This window comes from Cylas formicarius, unplaced genomic scaffold (genome assembly GCF_029955315.1).
Source record: "Cylas formicarius isolate icCylForm1 unplaced genomic scaffold, icCylForm1.1 PGA_scaffold_1__22_contigs__length_36826433, whole genome shotgun sequence".
NCBI classification, from domain to species: domain Eukaryota; kingdom Metazoa; phylum Arthropoda; class Insecta; order Coleoptera; family Brentidae; genus Cylas; species Cylas formicarius.
Genome location: NW_026844264.1, coordinates 17,373,737 through 17,395,803, shown reverse-complemented (window position 1 = coordinate 17,395,803; position 22,067 = coordinate 17,373,737). Strand labels below are relative to the sequence as shown.

At 33.7% G+C, this 22,067-nt stretch overlaps 1 protein-coding gene across 1 annotated transcript in view; it reads left to right on the top strand.

The window, feature by feature from the left end:
- LOC132696547 (neuroligin-4, Y-linked) overlaps positions 1 to 20,004 on the top strand; it is a 482,552-nt gene extending 462,548 nt beyond the window's left edge. Inside the window, exon 9 of the mRNA XM_060661434.1 lies at positions 8,758 to 20,004. Within this exon, the coding sequence (XP_060517417.1) occupies positions 8,758 to 9,566 (809 nt within the window). The 3' untranslated portion in view covers positions 9,567 to 20,004. The remainder of the gene's footprint in view (positions 1 to 8,757) is intronic.
- Positions 20,005 to 22,067: the final 2,063 nt, after the last annotated feature.

Below are 22,067 nucleotides of genomic sequence, written 5' to 3'. Positions count from 1 at the left end.
CACAAATATTATTCGTCCATTATTCATACATTGGAATGGAAAGAAATAGAGCTAAACTTTTCGTGTGTCCGCCGTGATCTAGCGCTACACTAATATTATATGCCATTCAAGACTGCTTCACATAGAACTGTTATGATTCTTCTCAATATCATAAAAATCAAATTTAATTGCCAAAAGGATTAGAGAAAGTGTAAGGAAATTGAAAATAACCTGCTGGCAGCATTGAAAAGAAAAGTGTGATGAATGGTCCTGTCCAAAAAGATCAATAGAAAACTTGGAAAGTTACTTCAATACTCAGGATGGCTTAGAAAAGATTTTTAGCTATTTAATGGCCCAATAGAACACTGATACCGTTTAGATCAAATTCTTGTATGATGTAAAGCGCAAAGTCAACTGCGTGGATATATTATTTTATCACAAATGTTAAATGGGAAACACTACACGGCAACAAAACAATGCACACAAAACTGTGCCACATACCGAAAAATATTATTCGTCTATTATTCATACATAGGAATAGAAAGAAATAGAGCTAAACTTTCCCACGGGGATTTTTGTGTGTCCGCCATGATCTAGCGCTATACCAATATTATATGATATTCAAGACTGCTTCACATAAAACTGTTATGATTCTTCTCAATATCATAAAAATCAAATTTAATTGCCAAAAGGATTAGAGAAAGTGTAAGGGAAGCAATATCAACATTATTCACTAAGAGGCGTGAAAGTCAGAGTACTTTTATTTTTCTTTATTCGTTTTGGTTTGTTTATCTGTATTTTGGAATAAATGTCCTATTATTTTTTTATTATTTTACGAATAAAGAAAAATTCACCAAGTTTATACGGAATCAGTATCCAAATCTTTGAGGAGTGGAACATACAATGGTTTCACAATGGCATTCAGTAAAACTAAATTTTATGTAATAAAAAGAATCAGTGAAATTTTCTTGCGAAGATTTCAAAGTCAAAGTCAAACTATTAAGCCCGGTACATTTCAATGGGCGTTCGTTAAAAGTTGTAGAGGTTAGAAAAAATTTTTTTTTTGTTTCAGGAGACTTTACGTATTATGTTATTGTGTACTGCTCATATCTCAGGAACCGTTAGTCCTACAACCTACAAAAAAAAATAATTATAGGTAAATCGGTCAAAAGAAAATGTTGGAAATTATTTTCAGGTTAATAAAATGGTTGCCAAAAAAAAGTTATTCAACTTTTTCTTAAGCAATATTTGACCCTTCCCCCACCATTAATTTGAAGAGAGAAAAAAGTACTTCAAACAAAACAGTTTCCTTATCTATCTATAAGGTTGTTCGGAAAGTCATTTCGTTTTTTCCCGTCACAGGACTTAATTACGTTTTTTCGAAACCAACTTCACACTTAAGCCGCATAACCATTATATGTCTTGAGAGCTGATATTGCAAGGCTTGTGTGTGAAAAAGTCCTATTAATTCTACGCAGTAATTTTTGGTTGGTGCCCTTTTAAATATGGAGAGCAATAAGCAGCATTTTCGTCATATTTTACTTTTTTACTTCAGAAAAGGTAAAAATGCTGTCCAAGCGAGAAAAAAATTGACGGATGTGTATGGAGAAGGCGTATTAACAGTACGCCAGTGCCAGAACTGGTTTGCAAAATTTCGATCCGGCAATTTTGATGTCGAAGATGCACCACGGTCTGGAAGGCCGGTCGAAGCTGACAAAGATGCGATAAAGGCATTAGTTGATGCAAATCGGCGAATAACCACACGAGAGATCGGTGAGAGATTAAATTTGTCGAATTCGACTGTTTATGGCCATTTGAAAGGCATGGGCTTAACCTCGAAGCTCGATGTGTCGGTGCCCCATGTCCTTACGGAGCGAAATTTGTGTCGTCGCGTTGACGTGTGTGATTCGCTCCTCAAACGTCAAGAAAATGATCCATTTTTGAAGCGGACGAAAAATGGGTTGTATACAACGATGTTAAACGCAAGAGGTCATGGAGCGGAAAAGATGAACCGGCTCAAAGCGTGTCAAAAGCCAAAAAAAGGTGATGCCCTCCGTTTGGTGGGATGTCAAAGGAATCGTTTTTTTTTTGAGCTTTTGCCGGACAATACAACGATTAATTCAGAAGTCTATTGTCATCAACTGGACAAATTGAATGATTCACTTAAAGAGAAGAGGCCCGAATTAATCAACATTAAGGGTGTAGTGTTCCACCAGGATAATGCGAGACCTCACACAAGTTTGGTCACTCGCCAAAAACTTTTACAGCTTGAATGGGACGTACTGCAACATCCACCATATTCTCCAGATCTGGCGCCTTCCGACTACTATTTGTTCCGATCCCTGCAAAATTTTTTGGATGGCAAAACCTTTACCTCAAATGAAGATGTCAAAAACCACCTGAACCAGTTTTTTGCCAGCAAGGACCAAAACTTTTATGAGAGGGGAATTATGTTACTGCCAGAAAGATGGCAAAGGGTGTTGGACCAGAATGGTCATTATTTAATTTAATAAAATATTTATTCATTATACGAAAACTGTCTTTCATGTTCCCCAAAAAAAACGAAATGACTTTCCGAACAACCCAATAAAACTAATTTTGATATAGGTTAATTTGGAATATTTTTGAGAAAACTCGTTTTTTCTATTTCACAGTAGAGGTTACGTCCCCTAGTGGCCATTTTATAAAGTTGAAAATAATTTCCAATAATTTTTCTCTTGGCCGAGTTACCTATATTTTTTTTTTAAGTTGAAGGACTAACTGTTTCTGAGACATGGCAGGCGTTCTTAATTAATGGGCCACCTCTTACAACCGTCTTGTGGGACTTCCAATATATCTAATCTCCCCATCCTCTAATCTCCCCATTGGGTGGATTTTTCCTTATGATTGATGAACTCCAGTTTTAAGTTACAGTGCCAAGTAAATATTTCCCTTGATCGATCCAAGTTATTCGTCTTTTCATGCTATATCTTCGATATATCTGGCTATATCTTCGAATGGGCTAGCCAGGATAATTGTAGCCATAGTGTCTAGGTATCGATGTCAGGGATTGAACTTCCTAATATGAATAGAGCCTCTTGACTGCTTCTTTTGATTTTGCAGATGCATTTAGGCGATTGTAACCTCTTCAATGCTTCATCACTATCCGTAAATACATTGATGTTTCTCTGTGTACGGACATAGCATAGTACTCCCATCTTGTATCACTAAATGCGAGATTGTGGTTTATAAACACAGATCGTTTGATATCCCCTTTGTGTGCTATTATTCGGTTTCGACGGAGATATCTTACAAAAATATATAACTATGGGGGCGGCATCCAACATAGTTGCTCTCATGCCACCCCCTAAAACGAGTATATGACACAATTTATAAAATAAAATGTAGCATATAAATTATATAGACATTCATTCAAAATGGTAGACATTGTTAGAGTGAATTCAAAAAAGAAATACACATATACAATTTGATAATTACTAGTTTTATGATCGGTCTCTATTATGATAAATGTATTGCTTAAGTTTTTGTTTGAATGAAGTTAGTGAGGTGATTGATCTCAGTTGAAGAGGGAGTTTTTTGTAAGCCTTGATAGCATTGTACGTGAAACTGCGCTGAAACTGTGCTGAAGTATGTTTGGGAACGGTAAACAGCCCCCTATGGCGACTATTACCGAATGAATATCTGATCCACGAGTAAGTTTTTCAAAAAGATACATCGGACGTTGGAGAGATATTACTTTTTTAATTAACACTAAAAGCTGCGACTTAAAACGTTCATCTAATGTTAGCCAGCGAGAATCCTCTAGGCTAGTAGATACATGATCAAATTTACGAATATTGTATGAGAATCTGAGACAGGCATTCTGAAGACGCTGAAGACTAACCTTGTCCTTTTGAAGTAGGGCAGGCCAGTAAACTACCATACAGTATGAAATTGCGGAGAGAATTAAGTAATCGGTAAGTTTTAGCTTAATTGCTGTGTCCAGAATATCTTTATTACAGTAGAGAATCCGAAGCTTGTGAAACGATTTCTGGATCAGCTAATTAGATATTACGATGATAATTTGTTGAAGTCAAAAAACCTATTGCAAATAGAGTTTTGAAGATGGATATTGGATTTGGGTAACTGCGCTAAGAAACTGATGTCCTCCTTCCAGACGCGGCACCTGGAAACGCAATTGTTCCAGAAAAAACGGGCAATCGATTGCGTAATGAACTAACTTGTAGAGAAATAATACAGATTGCAAGTCTCTGAGTAAGCTCAGAGGCACTGTAGCGAATATTCTCATATATGATATATGAAGATACATGCCTTGAACAAAAAACTTTACGAGAAACTGAACAAGAAACTTTAGACAGAAACAGATGATTATATTTTAAACAATTGTAGAGCAAAACTAAACAAAACGCGACGTACACTAGTCAAGAGTCCAAAAAATACTATGCTCTGCTTTGACCTTGGTGCCATGGGTAAGATTTTAGCCTCAAGATCGGCGCTTCGATGTCCCACACGAATCTTGTAGTGAATATTTATTTTTTATGGTGAGCGAAGCTATGGTCGCAGCGCTAGTCAGCGTGTCAGATGCAATAAAATTTTGCTTGGAATATGCTAGGTTATGTAACATGGTCAGATGTTAAAAAACAGTATCTTCGTGACGGAGTGCTACGTGAACAAAAAAAACTGGGAACGCGACGCTAGATTGACTTTTGAACGTTTGACAACTGTTATGTGTCACTTTTGAAGTTTTTTTGTGAATTAAGTGTTATTTTCCGTTTTTCACCATTACATTTTATATTTAAACATTAGAGAACACTTAGCAACGAATCCGGTGTTTATTTTAACGACATATTCCACATTTTGGTCACCTCTGCTTTTGTTTTGTAACCGTATGTGAACCTATACTCTCCTATTTCCAGAATACCAGTGTTGTTGTGCACCCACTTTGCTTGAGTGATTGCTTGAGTTACTATACACTCGAAATCTATGGACGATCGAACTGAAACAATATTTAGGAGAGCGGTTTGTAATTTCAGTTTGTTTTTGACGTCCGGAAGTAAACACTACGATATGGAAATAGCTGCTGCGGCATAGATTTACATGCATTTTGATTTAAAAAATAAGAAGGAAAGACAAAGGCGCTGGTGGCAAATGCGTTATCTTTCGAAAAGGGATCAACAAAGTTTAGTGGGTGATTTAAAATTTCGGTCAGTTAGTGGAATATGAGAATGGCTATCTCAGTACAAGATAGATTGGCAGTGACATTACGGTTTTGGCAACTGGGGATTCGTATAGCAGTTTACAGTATCTTTTCAAAATTTCCAAACTATCCATAAGTGTTATAATTCCAGATGTCTGCCAAGCGTTAGTGGAAGAATTAAAACACAAAATAGTATATTATGCAGCAAGTGCGGTAAACGGCATTTGACTCACTAGTTTATTTGACACGAGCGGAGCGAGTGTTTAATAAACGAGTGAGTTAAAAAGTTTACCGAACATGTTGCATACTATACTTTTTCTACCACCGTTAGTTTTTGGGTACATTTTTGCAAAACACGAGTACATTCACTGACATGTCTGTCAGAATTGACAAACGCCAAAATTCAAAGCGTGTGAAATATCTCCGAAAACATCCGATGGCTCCCAAACCCGTGCGGTAAAATTCCGGAAATGTCCGAAGTGCTTCGGATTCGTGGCAAACGAAACTGACGTGGTTAACCGGCGCTTTCCGCACGCTAGATCGGTGCGTGATTAGGTATTTTACAGACGGCAGTAGAAAAAAATTATTAATCCTAACTTTTTGAAATTCTTAAAAACAAAATCTGTTCTCCAAACAAGTTACAAGGTAAAAATGGTTCTGAATTAAAAATTAATGTATCTAAATTTCAGTAAAAGGTACTAAATTTACAATGAAAGCAAGCCATAAACACTTGCATTAGACTCAGAGTGGCCAGAGAATTCAGAACTATGGTTGGAGTGTATGGAAGGGGGATGGGAGCCGAAACTAAAGTGGTTTCATAGTTTGGTGAAGGAAGTGGAGGTCGAGTCAATGTGCTAGTAGATGAACTTTTTCTTTGAGTTGTTGGGTAATATGGAGATTCATTAGGTGACATATAGAAGTAATTAGGTGGCTGAAGTGACTTATAGGAATATTGAAAATGGGATTCATGTGGACACTGGTGACTTGCAGAAAGGTTCTGATGTTGTTGTGGTTGGCTATGAGAATTTAATGACAATCTCCGGTTTACGTATTGTGCTACCTGAGAAAAACAGCTTCGTGGATTGTTCGGGTTCCACACCTCTTTTTTCCGATACTTTTCTATAAATTCAAAGGTTTTTTCATTCGACCACTCCACTGTTACAAGAGCGGTGCTCTAGTGTATGTAGGTGGTTTTTACAAGACTAATCAACTACAAAGTTCGACCGGTGGGGTTGCTCGAGTTTTCGTCCAGACGCTGCAATATCAACGCGTTTCCTTTGATGGTTCTCCACTTTACCGACAACTGATGGCTCGCTGAGAGCGGTATGCTGTAAAATTTTGACGCAGTATTTTGATACACGATGGGGTTCGGAATGCTGTCCAAACTGAACATAAAATGTTACGCAAGCAAATTTACTTTACTAGATTCAGTTACCCGTCTGAACCCGGCTTTAGGTGACGTTAATTTTTCTTGTCAAGACCGACATTTTTATCTACTAGTTTATTTAGAGGCGCAATACTAATTTTTAGTAACATTTTTAACTTTGCAAAACACTTGGTTTCTTGTAACCTAATTTCAGTGGATGAAAACTAGCTCCGGAGGAAAGAAACAAGTGCGCGATTATCAAATTGTATTCATTTACGGCGGCAACAGCAGCCAATATCCGTCTGGTTTTTGTCACTGGTCGTCACCCATTTCGAGTTGCGGAAAATGGATCACTATGTAAAGCAATTAAACCGGCGGCCGACAGAACAATGTTTTTAACCCCGCCATTGTGCCCCGACTAAAATACCAAATATTCCCCGTATGATTTACATATGGCATAAAACACATTTTTAAAAGCTCTTCGATTTTTCAATATGCTGGAAATATTACACCCAGGACGCGCATCCGAAATGAAAACGAATACAACTGAAATAATTGGACCACTAACGAACAATGACAAACCGATGCGCTGCAGATTTCAAAAACAGATAATTGAAAAACAATTGTTATTTTAGAAAGACCGTTTTGGTTACACTCCTGGTGCAGCCTTGTCCGAACAACGTTTCGATTCGGAAGATCAATTAGATGATTTTGCCGACAATCTGAGGTTCGCGATCTATCGCTAGTCTATTCGGAATTGGATATTTCCGACGCTATCGTAACTGTTTGTTACGCAGACCCACATACTGAGAATGACGTTTGTTTGAAAGTGCCAGTAGTGACGATTATGTTTAAAATTGTTTTTTTTTTCTGCAGGTGTGCTAAAAATATACTCTGTGACATATAAACTGCAGCATATCCAGTTAACACAGTTTATTAATACTGTGTAAAGTAGTTTTCATAACCATCAAACAGAGTTGCAGTTGGACATAAGTTTAGACATTCTGTAACCGCTGGCATGCTGCGGTTCTGCCAGGATAATCTTACCACATAACAGAGACGTTGTATGGGGTGGTCTGTTCATTACGAAAAACTCAAAGTTTGTTGGTATTGATTGATATTTTCAAAATTTTATATTTCGAATTTTATGTCATTTTATATGATTCCGTGGTGTATTTTAAAAATAAATAAATAGAAAATTTTTAAAAACGAATGTTAAATATTCCTTTTCCTTTTTCAAATGGAAACACCAAATATTTATAAGTGTAATAAGTATTTACTGACATAAAAGCTATTTTATTATATTCCGTTTCTAAGAGTGGAACAAATTTTATTAATGTATCTTATTATTTGCTGACAAATATCTATATATACAAAAACTTACAAAAAAAACATTATCTACTTAATTAATTAATTAATTAATTAATGGAAAAAAAATCTCTTCTCTGATTGTTGGAAATAATCTATCTTTTTAATTTATTGTATTTAGTATTACTATTTTCTAAAATACTAATTTCTTTTAGATTTTTCGAAATCTACAACTGAAATAAAAGATGTTATACACCCATTTTTAATAAAATTATAAAAAATGGGTTGGTAATACTATTTAAATAAACTTTTTTACTTGTATACTCATTTTCTTTCTAAACAGCGATATCCACATATTTAACTCCTTTTTGTTTGAAGATTTAATCGGATCTAGACATATTTTCAGAAAATACTGCCCTAAAAATGCATTAAGGTTTGTAGTAACTATAGGGGCATAAAATATATATTGTATACGAAATATATGTTGAATTTTGAGAGTAATTCATATATGTATGTGCAGGGTGTTGTTCTATTAAAATAAGAACGTTGTTACTTGCTCACGAAAATGCAACCATATACCCATATATAACCAAATAATATTTTCTATATGTCTTACGAGTTAAATTATCATCCCGTAGTAAAATGAGCACCCGGTACATCCAGCATAAGATATTAATTATCAATAATAGTTTTATCGATTTTTTTAAACATCACAACACACACAACGCAAGCTTCAAATGAATTATAAATTACGGAGATCAAGGATGAAATTTGCACCTTACTCTATATCATCACAAGTTCCAAATTGTAAAATTGCTGCTAGCTATAATAAAAGATACAAGGAATCCTCGATTGTGTACCCTTTATGCTCGTTGTGGATACATAGGTAATATTCTAACATTTTCAGATACCAAACCAAAATTGAAAAGCCACTACAGGGCCCACAGACTTTCGTTTTGGCTCAACCTGGTGCCGGACCTGCACAAACCGGGCGGCGATGACGTACCCGCATCACACCACCAGCTCGCCGACGATGACGAACCACCTCCGAAGTTACCGTCCTTAAATCCTCGTAAATTATCAACTACGGAGTCTCCGACAGAGTACCGTACTATGTACACAAACATTTCTTCCGTGGTAGCGACGACTGTTGATACCGCAGAAAGAGTTGAAGAACTAGGTGGCATAAGTACGACTCAGCAACCTGTTGAAGATGGCTTCGCCGCCTACTCTACGGCGTTGAGTGTGACTATCGCGATAGGTTGTTCGTTGCTGATTTTAAACGTGTTAATTTTCGCGGGTGTTTATTATCAACGTGACAAATCTCGAATGAACGACAATGGTGGGCATCAACGTAAAAGCAGAAAGGAGAATGGTCAAATGCCAAACAATATATGCGGCGATCTCGAATCGAGCATAATTGGGGTAAAAGGTGATCCGGCGACGATTTTGGGTCACCATCACTCGCACCATCAGCTTCCTCCTCCCGAATTTGCGGATTTACCCCAAAATAACGCCGCCCTTCCTAGACATCCGCCTCCGCCTCCGAAAGTAAACAAGGCAAACGTGAACACTTTAAGTTCCCATCAAGTGCAGGAAAATCAACCGCTATTGTCGGCGCATAGTATACAACTTATGAACACCGGTACTCTTACGAAAAAGAACACCCAAATGAACTCCAAACAGAACATTAAAATGGAGGAACTGAGGGTGTGACAAGATGTGTACTTGTGATTTGCAATAACATTTGCTCAAACTGTTTTCTCCTCGATTCGGGCCGCTGTCTAAATTAGACATCAAGACTGCCGTTTGTAAAGTATTCCGTAAGACTCGACTTAACTCGATTTAAATAATGACGAGTACGATAGGAATGTTGCTGGTTTTAGTGTTGAAGGGTTTTTTGTATGAGATTTAATTTTTCGTCTAAAACTACGTACTAGCTTTTATATTACAACTAATCGGAATACAAAAAACGGGCTTAACAATATTTAAAACTAATACTAAACTTCGAAAACACTTTCCAATTATAGTATTGGATAAATTTGTATCTCCTCCATTCTGCGTCTATCGATTGATGTCTGTCGTACTTTTTCTTCGAAACAACCGGGTGATAAAACATATACATGGTTATAATTTTCAACTGTTACCAAACAGTCCAACTTTTGTTGATTTGTAAATTGTGTTATATCTTTTTGGTGGTGGTGTTATGTCGTTTGTAACTAAGTGAATTCCAATTTACTGATATAAGTACTCTCGCGTAATTTTAAAAATTCGCTGTTTTTCTTTAGTGATATTTTTAACGGGATCTCTATTCCTTTTTCGGTATATTCATTAAGTACCGCGATTTTAACTTTTATGAAGTCGATTTTCAAAGACTGCGTCATATTTTTATTTACCTCGTTGCCAATCTCTCGTAAAATTTGTACATTATATCATATATGTTATTGAGCCTCATTGTAAAACACTTTGCGGTTCATAATGACAGTGAATATATTCGAAATAACTTTAGAAAATCACTTAACCATTAACCAACCAACCAACAAAACTTTGATCTAATCTGCTCATTAATATACCCAATTCTATATAATTGTATAGTTAGGAATCAACTAAATTAATTGAATAGAAACGATAGTGCTTTGGACAATAATACAAAATAATATGAAGAATAAATGTGACATCCTGCAAAATATGTCATCACATGTCATTATAATTTCTATTCCATTTACAGGACGCTCAATTAACAAATGAAAAGTTTACTTTACTTAAACGGATTAACATACAAGTATACCACATTTGAAGGAATATATTATTCACACACATCGCGCCTACATCATAGATTGAAATTGGTCAACAGACCACAACAAATTTGAGTTTATATTGCAGTCCTAAAAGTTCCAAACTTTAAACCTGCTGAAAGGCTCCTTTGAATCTGCTTAACTTTCGGAAAAGTCCATTGTGAGAAATTTAAAGTGAAGTTAATTCAAATTAATGGTAAAAAAATTAAGCCTATAAAAAATTCTCAAAGTCTTAAAGAGAAAATTAATGGTTTACGAGTTTTAAAAGTTTCAAAGCTCATCTTCAACGAATAATTTACAGAAAAAACTGATTCTTCCATACCGTGAATATAAATAAGAAAAGTCTAAGCGCTGCTTACTTCTCTCCTTTCTATTTAATTAAATCACCAGACGAAATAGTTGGAGTTTATTAATTCCCTTACTTTTGAAAACTGTATAGGTTTATTTACTGCTAACTATTTCAAAGTATGCATAACAGTTATTTTGGGATTTTCATTCATTTCGCTGAGATCACCGTAAGTAATAACCAAAACGCATTTTCCTTTGATAAGTCAATTATCATTAATGAAATTGCCTTTACAAGTTAATTTTCACGTAAAATAAAAAGTTAAAACCACTGGACAAACATCTGCCAAGAAACGCATTTCTGCTAAAAATCTTCCAATAGGCAGAGGTGGAACTGCAAATACTGTCAAAGACTCAAAATCTTTTTTTTTTTGAAAAATTGTAAAAAATATTCCTGGTCGTATAAAATTATACAATGTTTTGAAAGTTTTCCGCAGTGGATTTGATTTGTTTCTTTTTTTATCTTTAAAATATTCCTTATCTTTTTCCTTTTTTTGATGTGCTTGTTCTGAATTTTTCAAAAGGTAGATTAATTGTTATTATTGGTTTTGTGAAACACACTTATCATAAAAGGTTTAATACCACTAAATATATTCCTCACAGGCCTCGCCCACCCGTTGAACAAAGAGTTACACACATAAACCGAGTTTATAGTAACGGAATTAGTTGTGCCGCTTCAATAAACAAAGTTTTCGATTACTTATCTTTTTACTACAAAAAGGTTTGTCTCTATTTCGTTTAATGCGTGGGATTCCAATAAAATGCGGTTGAGCCAGTAAAACATTTTTGTTCCTGGGGCTATTTGTATACAGATAGCGAAGTTGGGAATTGGCGACCATAAAACTCTTTTATGTTGTGTGTTGTGAACTACGGAAAAATGCTATTCATATTTGGACGGATTCGGATACGAACTGTTAACGACACGATCGATAGTACTTGATGTTAGACAATTCATAAAAGCGCTAGTATGTTAAAAGGTCTAATATTTGGCAGACTAAAAACTAGGCACGAAATCAGCAACATTCTAAAATGGACTTTCTTTAACCTACGCGTCACGGTTAATAACCTAAATGTTTATAAAAATAAAACTGTGAATAATAAGTTAAGCACCAACGAGTTGTGATGTCGGTTTTTCACAGACCAATATTTTGTTTTTATAATACACAGCGATGATTAAATCAATTAGGGTCAAAAGTTAAATTTGGTTCCTCAAGAAAAAACTATTCGAATAAGAGAGCCTCCATTTTGAACACTGTTCAGTTTCTTTATGTTAAATTATATATGGTATTCATTTTAGTAACTACCTGCTGTAATGGCGGTGTATTGGTCCTAGAGCTAGACTATAATAACGATGGGAATAATTCTGGAAATTATTTTTAAGCTCAACATATTACGGCAAGGGGTGCAAATGATAGCGTGAACTATAAAATTAAAGATCTTTCCGAACATTTTTAAATTAAACTATAACATTAACATAAATAGAAACTCTAAACAATTCGCACAAGTTTTGTTTGAAGCTGAAGCTGAAGCTAATTATTTCAATTTCGATTTCAATAAACTCCGACATGAAGGAGAAATAAAAGTGTTTTTATATAATCATATCGTAGTTTAACATTCTAGATCAATATTGTTTTCTGATTAGGACATCAAAATTATACCGTAAAAATCGTAACAAAACCACAAAACTGTTACTTGCCCTTACAGTTGCGATTCTTTTATAAGCCCGAGTTTCATTTTTAAATTGGATAGGTCGTTTAGAAAGATAGAAGTAGAAGAAGGAATAGTTGGAAATTAGTACCCCAACGAGGCTCAGACAAAACTTCTACGGTATTGTTTGGGTTTTCAATTAATTTTATTAAAGTTATAGGTTAATTTAAGTGTTTTCGAGGAAATTTAGAGCTTAAATATAATTTCTACCATATTTTAGTCTTCATTTTTTCCCCTGTAGCTTTCGAAATAATATCGGTACGAAAATGATTGAAATCGTCGATTTCCCTTACCTACAAATGCTATTTGAAGCCCATCTAACGGATCACTCCAAATTCATTTTGTTTTCGTTGCTACCTCCTAGTATGTAATTTCCAGAACAGTTTGCAAGGAAGAACTATCGTAGCCTATCAACCCGTGAATGAACTATCAGTTATTATGTTAAATCCCAGATTGGGTGTACATATGAAGTCATGGTTGGTGGTGAAGTTGAATAAATTAACTAAAACTTAAAAAAAGATGTCGCGATTTAAAGATCAATAATTTTTAACCCGATTAATAAGAATTTACTACACTTTTTATGCTAATAACTAATTTTCAAAGGGAGCATGACAATCCACATAATGTTTTGTTTGAACAGATTTTAGAGTCGGGTAAAGTCGGATAGAACCTTATTTTTATTTTATACATTTTGTGTGTATTATTTACATAACGAAGCTCATTCAAGTCCACTTACTTCACAAAAAGTCCACTTAATTAATTTAAAAAAAGTAAAGAAATTCATCAAGCGAAGTCCACAAAACAATTAAATGTTGTATCAGAAAAATTTATTAACGTTTATTATTTACAAAAGGTCCGTTCAAATAAACTTGTCCAAGGATTTTTTTTTACCTCTCTAAAATATTTAAGACATTGGACCACAATGGAAAACAGTTGTATTAAGAGTAACATTTGTTAATTTGATATAGTGGTTCAAACTACTCATTTTTATTCAATCAATTTAACAGCTGCCTAAACACCATCAACTGCCGGTAGAACAAATTGTATTATTTGTCAGATGCATTTATTTTTATCTGCAAAAAATTCAATAATCAATGCAAATAATTGGGAGGCAATTAAATATTACTTATTAAAACCAGAAAAAGGTCCAACTAACCACAATTTAAATTTAAGTAAAATTAAAATAAGATGATTTGAATCATTTGTAACAAAGGTTTTAATAGACTAACTATATTCCATTGTTACCATAAACAATAATTTACAAATCGATTTAATATCTTGTATTTTCTGGCATGAAGGCAACTAATGAACTCAAGTATGTCTCCAAAACTAACGAAGGTATGAGATATTTTTGTTTGCGTTTTTGTCTTCAATTTTCTAAATGGCCGAAAACAAAATACCCTAGTTTCTATCTTCTCAATCTAGTTTACAAATAGGCGTTTCCTGTTAATTACGACTACCTTGTGGGTTTTTTATTACGGGATAACATCTTACCTAAGAACTTAACAAAAAAACTTATGGTTTGGATTCACTTATACTTGGATTCAAGTATTATATTATAATATATACCTGGTGTTCGTATTTTCGCGAATAAGTAACAACTTTATTATTTTAAATCGAACCTTACCTTAACCCTTAACCTTAATTTCTGAAAAACGTAGAAAAAATTACAGCAAAACATAGAAAAAGAAAACAAACGAGCAAGATTCTAACGGTCAAATTTTTCTGTTATTCGTTTAACACTGTTTCTTGTCATTTCTTATCTATCAGGATAGTTTTGAACAAATGTCAAAATGTTTTTGATAAAATTTGCTTCAATTTTAGAAATAAATGTAAATAACTTATGTGCTAATAAATTAATTATCGGATATGATTTATAAAGAATATAATTTGTAACCATCTTCTTAGTCAATTAAAATACGTATGGCATTTTCACAATTGTAAAATATTTTATTGGTGATATTTCGAAATCTACATTTTGAAAAAAGCAACCTTATACAAAACGGTCCTTTCCAAATGCTGAATACAATTAAATTATAATTTTTTTATTGATACAGACTACTATAGCAAGGGCTATCAATCGGAGAAATGTGAAACATGAAAACATCACTGTACATAAAATTCAAAATATACCAGAAACAGGCAGACATGAATGTGTCTATAGTTTTCTGAGGATTCAAAAATAACCTTGATATAAAATAAAAAATAACAAATATTTAAAACCATTCTGTACGTATAACAATATAATAATATGTATTTTAAACGTGTAAGTGAATCCAAACAACCTTTTAAGATTTGGTCACAGGTTCTGAGTCCGTTATCCATCAAATGAAAAAATATCCAATTTTGTTCTAATCTTTGGCAGTGCTCCAAAAAAGAGCAACAAACCTCTAGTAGTCACAAGCCTGAAATATCAAAATATCAAATGACTGTTTCGAAAATCAATAAAATTTAAAAAAAAACATATTTTAAATTTCTAACTAAATATTTGAGTAGATTTATTAACTTTATCTTAAGGAAATCATCTAAATTCTAACCAAAATTTATATCTACTTGTCATACTACAGAGTATGCAAATAGTGTACCAAAGTAACATATTTATTATTTATTTTAGAAAAAAATATTAAATACGAAAGTTATAGATAAGACTAAAAGAAACAATTTAAAATTATTTTCAAATATACAAAACATTTGTAAATATTGTGGGAAACCAAAAAAAAAATTGTTAATGGAACACCCTATATATTAATAGCATTATAGGGTTACTGTGGCCTATACCGAGTATTTTCGGATTTATGGCCATTTTTTCGTCAAAAACACTCTATATTTTTGGCGCCATTTCCGACAGCTCTAATTTTATTATACCAACAATATAAAGTAGTACAGTCATTTATCCTATACTTGTCTTCAAAATAGTTCGAATCATTTATACAGAGTGGGTCAAAATGAAAAATATTAATTTTCGTGAAAAAATCAAATGGAACGCCGAATCGAACACACCGTATATTATACCAAAACGTAGTATTTTTGAAGTATACACATTTTTAAGAACATACTACTGAAATTTTTCAAACCGTGCGAAAATTTCACAAATGATTGAGAACAAAATAAATATTGCCTGTACATGAAAAGTTGACAGAGACGAATTCAGTATAAGTAATAATCCAAAATTTAAACCAAAATATAATTATAATTATGAAAAAACAATTTAAACGGTATTTTACGCTAGGGATGATATTAAAAATGCAATACTAATTTTGCTTAGAGCTTCAGAAAAAACTTTCAAAAACTAAGAACAAAACTGCAAAACCAAAAAAAAACTGTCATTTTACTTCACTTTCCTTATTTATTTGTCCAACCGACTTCGATGTATGCTCTGGCAGTATTCACTAGCATTTCATGACTAACACTTTGAAAGGTTTATTATTATTCTCTTTTTCATGTCATCTTTTGTTGTGGGGGTAGTTTCATACACCTGATTTTTAACATAAAATAGTCCATCTTTGTTAGATGGGGAGATCTAGTATTGGTTTAACTCCTTCTTCCTATCCACGTTGAGGAAATAAGTTATCAATGAGTTCGTAACTTGATGGAAATGGCTCTTAACATATTTTGCAAACTCTGATTTAAGGAGTCTAAGTAAACTTGCCCATTCACTGTATATTCAAAAAAATGGGGCCCTACAATGTTATTTCCTATTATACCACCTATTATACCACCTGACTGTGTGTCATCATCATGGGCTCTATTGTCTATGGTCTTACTTATTTATAGTTTAATAATATTCTGGGCTTTAAGAATTTTTAAATTAATGGAAAGAAAGGAAATATTTTGTTTCCTAAAATTAAAAATTATTGCCATATTTATTATTACAGTAAAGACCATTAAAACCCTATATTGGGTGATTTAGTATATGCGTAATATGCAGCGCCTTAAAAAATATAAGTTTGGTTTCCCAAATATTTAGGAATAATTTTAATTTTTTTTTTGGTCTCATCTATAAATTATGTATTTAACACTTTTCTTTAAAATAAATAATAAACGAGATAAATTACTTTGACACACTATTCGCACACCCTATATTCATGTGCAAATGACACCCACAACGGATATTGTTTGATAATTGGTCAAAATCAGCTCTTGATCCATAAACATAAATAAGAAAGTCATTCGAACCAGCGCCACAATTTTGTCTTTAGTTAATACTCAATGCCAAAAATATTTTTCTTCCAATCCTTTCCAATTCCCGTAATCTGTTATTATCAAAAATTATCAGTCGTTGACGTGTGTACCCGAATATTTTGCGGATGGTTAAATAAATTAACATCAATTTATCAATTGGGAAATCGTAATGCTAACTTTTCCGCGCGATATTAACGTAAAAAATATCCAAAACTAACATTTTCATTCAGTTTTCGTTAGTTAAAATGAATATATCGAATATAATATTTATATAAATATAGTGCTTGAAATATCATTTTTTATTTGGTGGCGCATTTCCGCCTTTTAAACAAAACGGTTTTGTTTACGCATTGCAAATTACATTTTGGGTATCCGCTATTATTTCTCTCCGATATTTTTATATTGTTATTCATTTAATATCAAAACTGCGTTGCGGATTTATTGCCAATTTACTAATACAATTACTATTGTTCTGTATAATTTTGAGTCGTTTTTGTAGTGTATAAGTTTAGGTTTTACTGTGGAATTTGTTTACACTAATTAAATCCTAATTTGTAGGCGAAAACAATTTTAACAGGTAAAATATGTATCAAATTCTGGTGGTTTAATAAGTCCAACAATAATGATTGGTCAAATTATTTATAATTCAGTGAATAACTTAAATGTGTTCGAAATGGGGATTAGAGTTATGTACATACTGTATACAACACGAATGTAATACTGAAAACTCAGTTTTATGCCACAAAAACTTCATACGATCGTTATAACGGATGATAATAGTAAATCGGATAACTAGTGTCACTTTTCGCGCATAAGTACGTCAGATTAACGACGAATTTTAACCCTTTCGAAGGGTAATAATATAGTTTTTATGTTTATAGGGTTTTTATAGCAATTATTCCCTCTCAGAATGACATAATTAAACTTCAATTTTGGAATATGAATTAAATTCGATGTTTTTCTCCAGAAAATTTGCTGGCTGTGTATCGAAAAGAGTTACAGTCTGTCCCATTTTGATTGTCGTTTTCGAGCTACAGAAATGTATTGAAAATAATGCATTTTCAGATGGTCCTTGTATCGCAGTTAGCAGGAAACTTATCAAAAAAGTAAAAATGCTATTATAACGTTTAAAATATAATATGGTTGTCTGTTTTACCCAAACTAATATTTCTAAAATATTGTTCGTTTGTTTTTTTTTTACTGTGATTAATTAAAAATTCGTAATATTATGACTTTACATTCCTTAGCTCACAATGTTCAGAGTTAACACAGTTTGTGTTAAACGTTTAATAATAAAGGGCTAAGAGGGATTGACGATTTTGTTCGCTGCGTTTATTGTTTTACAAAAATTTAGTTTCGGCTGTTGAAAACTGTAACATTCTGTTTTCAATAAGAACTGAGATACCCCGTAATTCTAACCAAAAAGAATGACACTGTAGATGTGGTTAATGAAATGGTTAAAAAAAAGCGAATCGCTATATCAATCGGAAATGCAAGTGTTAAGAGGACTAAAAATTTAAATGATATATCACTCTTAGTTCGATTCCTTGTACGAGGTTCTCCATGCCTTATGCAATTCAAGATATCACCCTTCATTTTGTATGTGTCGAAAATCATTCTGTTGCTCTCTTATACCTTATACTGCTTAAAAACATTTATTATGGGTTTATAAAAAGAAATTGACTACGAACAATTACGAGTTAACTGAAAAGAATCTATAGCTTTAAAATATTGGATTAACAATTTAAAAATGCTGGTGCGCATGCGATTTTATTAGCAAAATATTGCCGATTCAGTGAAAACTCAATGCTAAAAATTATTTGTTTATGAACGCAACATCCAGAAAGGATCCCGGAAAGTAATATGTAGGTGTATGGAAAAGTTATTAGGAAAAGGAATTTATTAGTCGATTATTTGTTACCTCTTAGTTAATTATATATTTTTCGCGTAATTTCAAGGTTCAAAGAAATTTTTCAAGAAACGAAATTTTGCTTGAAAATATTCGATGAATATAATCAACTCAGTTTAGGCCCTACAGAACATGAACGGGTGAAGAACAATCGGTACTAACTCCAAAATATCCGAACAGGAAAGCATCCGCCAGGATTCGTGCTCAGACCAGTCAAACCAGAATTTGTTTTTAATAGAAAATATCAAACGTTTCCGCTGAAATTCGCCAGCTCTCGGCTAAAATTTACCGCTTTCGTTATCCATTTATTGGAACCGACGTCGCCATGACTGTAATTTGATTGGAAAATAACGACATTAAAAGCAAAAGGACCCTCGTTCTACACTGTTCGAATTTATTAGACGTGGCTTTAATTAAGCTTATGTTCTGTGTCAATGAATGCCGGATTTTGGAAACTTCGAACCCGATCAATTCGGTTAAAGTTAGTAGGCGCAGGCAATTTTCGTTTCAATTATGTGGTTGGCAGTAACTTTGAGATAAATTTGTTGTACATGAAATCTAAGATCCGTATCGAAAAATCCTGTATTCCAAATTTCGCAATTGTTACGTAAAACATTATTGTTATTGGGGGAGAAACGTATCCTTGCTTCACCACCATCTAACGGGTTGATTTGTTGGGGGTGTGGACTGTATTCTTACGGGGCTGGTTTATTTTAAATGATAGCCGTTTAACACAACACAAACTATATTCTGTCACAACGCGACGACGGTACAAGATAAGGCATTTAACAATCGGTTTATTTGAGTTAATCACAAACACAATTTGCGTTAAAATAGAGATTAAACTTCCTCGAAAGAAACCGTTTGAGGGGCTAGTCCAAAGAGGACACCGACTTATAAGGGAATATTAAGAGTGAAAGGGGCTTAAAGGGGGGTTTAGCGATTGGGCGATTTTCACTTTTCTATCGTCAAGGGCGGTCGCGGTCGACTGACTAACTGCGCGCAACGCATGTCTGGAAAACAGGCGCCGTCGGGGCGGCCAGTCACGTCTATGCAGCGTGATCAAGGGAGGCGATAGACGTTGTCACGTCTAACGCAATATCCGCGTTTCAGGGTTCGCGAGGGCATTGGGTTGTTTTATCAACAGTTATAAACGATATACTGTTATCATCCAGCACCACACATTTTGTATCATTAAATTAACGTAATGTGTTCTGTAAATATGTGAGGATGTTGTGTAAATAATAGATGAAAAATGTTAAAATAAATTATATGAAATCAAACCTGGCTTTTAGTTGACGCTCATAGTACACTCCAAATCACCAAGAAATCATATCATATTACGATACAACCATACCGCTTTGTGGAGATATAATAATAATAATAATTACTATTAATTATGAACACAGAATGACCATTACACAACTCACAAAAAAACTTAAAAGTATTGAGTGTTATCATTGAGCCTTTTTGTACTGCCAAACACCAATAATGAGTAGGGATGAAATTTTTGATCCACATAAGACCCTAATATCGAAGACGTCCAGTTTTTTTCGCAGTAGTTCGTCTCGAGAATCACTCGCAATTGTGTTATGCTCGAGAACCAAATCTAACTTCTCTGCTAATCGAAGCTATGAGAGCATGGCTAAATTGGCACCTCATCTAAGTGAATGCGCCACGTTAAATTTCGATGAGGCAGACATCATATTATATTAGCATATCAGAAAACCAAAGACAAGGCCAGTATCCTTCGTTAAATACTGTGACAAGTCAGCTAAAACCACAAATTTACGAATTTCTCAAAAATATTGAATTGTTCGAATCAGTAAGACTTTTTAGTGTGGGGGAGGTTGTTACAAGCAGCACTGACACTGACGGCGTTTGAGCGATATAATTTTTCCAACCTTGGGCTTGCAGAACTCTGGATATTTTAGAGCTAAATACAGGCAAAAAATGTCATCTATCCACCAATTGAAAATCACTAAAAAGATTTGCTTATATAATTCACATTGCGTAATATGCATACATTGTTAGTGAAATGACATGAAATGACATGATATTTTAATGAAACAATTTCAGGGTCGAGAGGCAAATGACAAAAATTATTGTTACGACAGTTGCAACCTGGTATCCAAAAATTTCGACAGTATGGAATAATGACAGCGCATGTCAGGCAATAAGATTTACCGTGGCGAAGCATGGATTACCAAATCGTGCAACTTAGCGTTTAATAAGCTGAAAATTAAAAAAAAATGTTTCAGCGGACTTATTTTGTCTACTAACGCGACAAAGGGTTTCCGAATAATTTTTAACACAAACATTGCAAATCTCAAAAATTCCATAAATAAAAAACATTATTTCAGCATTAGTGTTAACAAGATTTCTGGCCCATAGTTTAATATATTCAAATATGAAAAATAACGGATTAGTTTATTTTGGTACCGAGGTACAAACATTGCTAATATCACAAACAATCCACAAAAAATAGTTTAATTTACTAATAAGCAACAAATTTATAAGCTATTAATTCGTCAATGGCTAAATCAATCCAAATTATAAAAGCAAATAAGTCACTAGTGCAACTACGTTTTCTTTCACGACCAGAGATCTTTGCTTTCAACAAAATCACTAATCCATTCATTACTCAACAACTAACGGTTTTATTTTTTATACATTCTCGCAGTCGCATCTAATAACGTCCGGTTTAACGTTTGATCGTGACTTTATGCTAGTTAGTGGCTATGTAAACTTCCAGTTCATTCTAGATTTGAACATTGGACTGCTATTGGCCAATTACTAAAAGTTCTGTTCTCTTTTCCTTGCTGTTTTCAATAGGGCGATCTGTCCATTCCATTTTCCCGGGACCTCTTCGGTCGTCTGTCCGTTCTCCAACAATAATTTGTATGTTTTTAAAATTTATGTTCCCAACAAACACTAAACTGTTGTCTTTTTTCGTTTTTCGTTTTATCTGATTCCCACCCAATATCTCCCCTTATATCTCATATCTATGATCTAAAGTGCTTCTCGATCGGTATATTGCGGACGGTCTCTGTTTTTACTTCATTCGACAAGAGCATAGATGGCGCCATAATTATCGTTTAATTTTATTCGTTACACAGATTTAACCTAACCAAAACTAACTGTTCTAAACTCTATGTAATTCGGTAAGTGGTCAAAGACCAGAAATGTGCCTTCTGTTCCTTTACTATATTTTATTGTTTTAATTTAGTGTTTCCAAGGCTCTCATTTGATAGTTTAGTTGTTATTGAATAAATTACC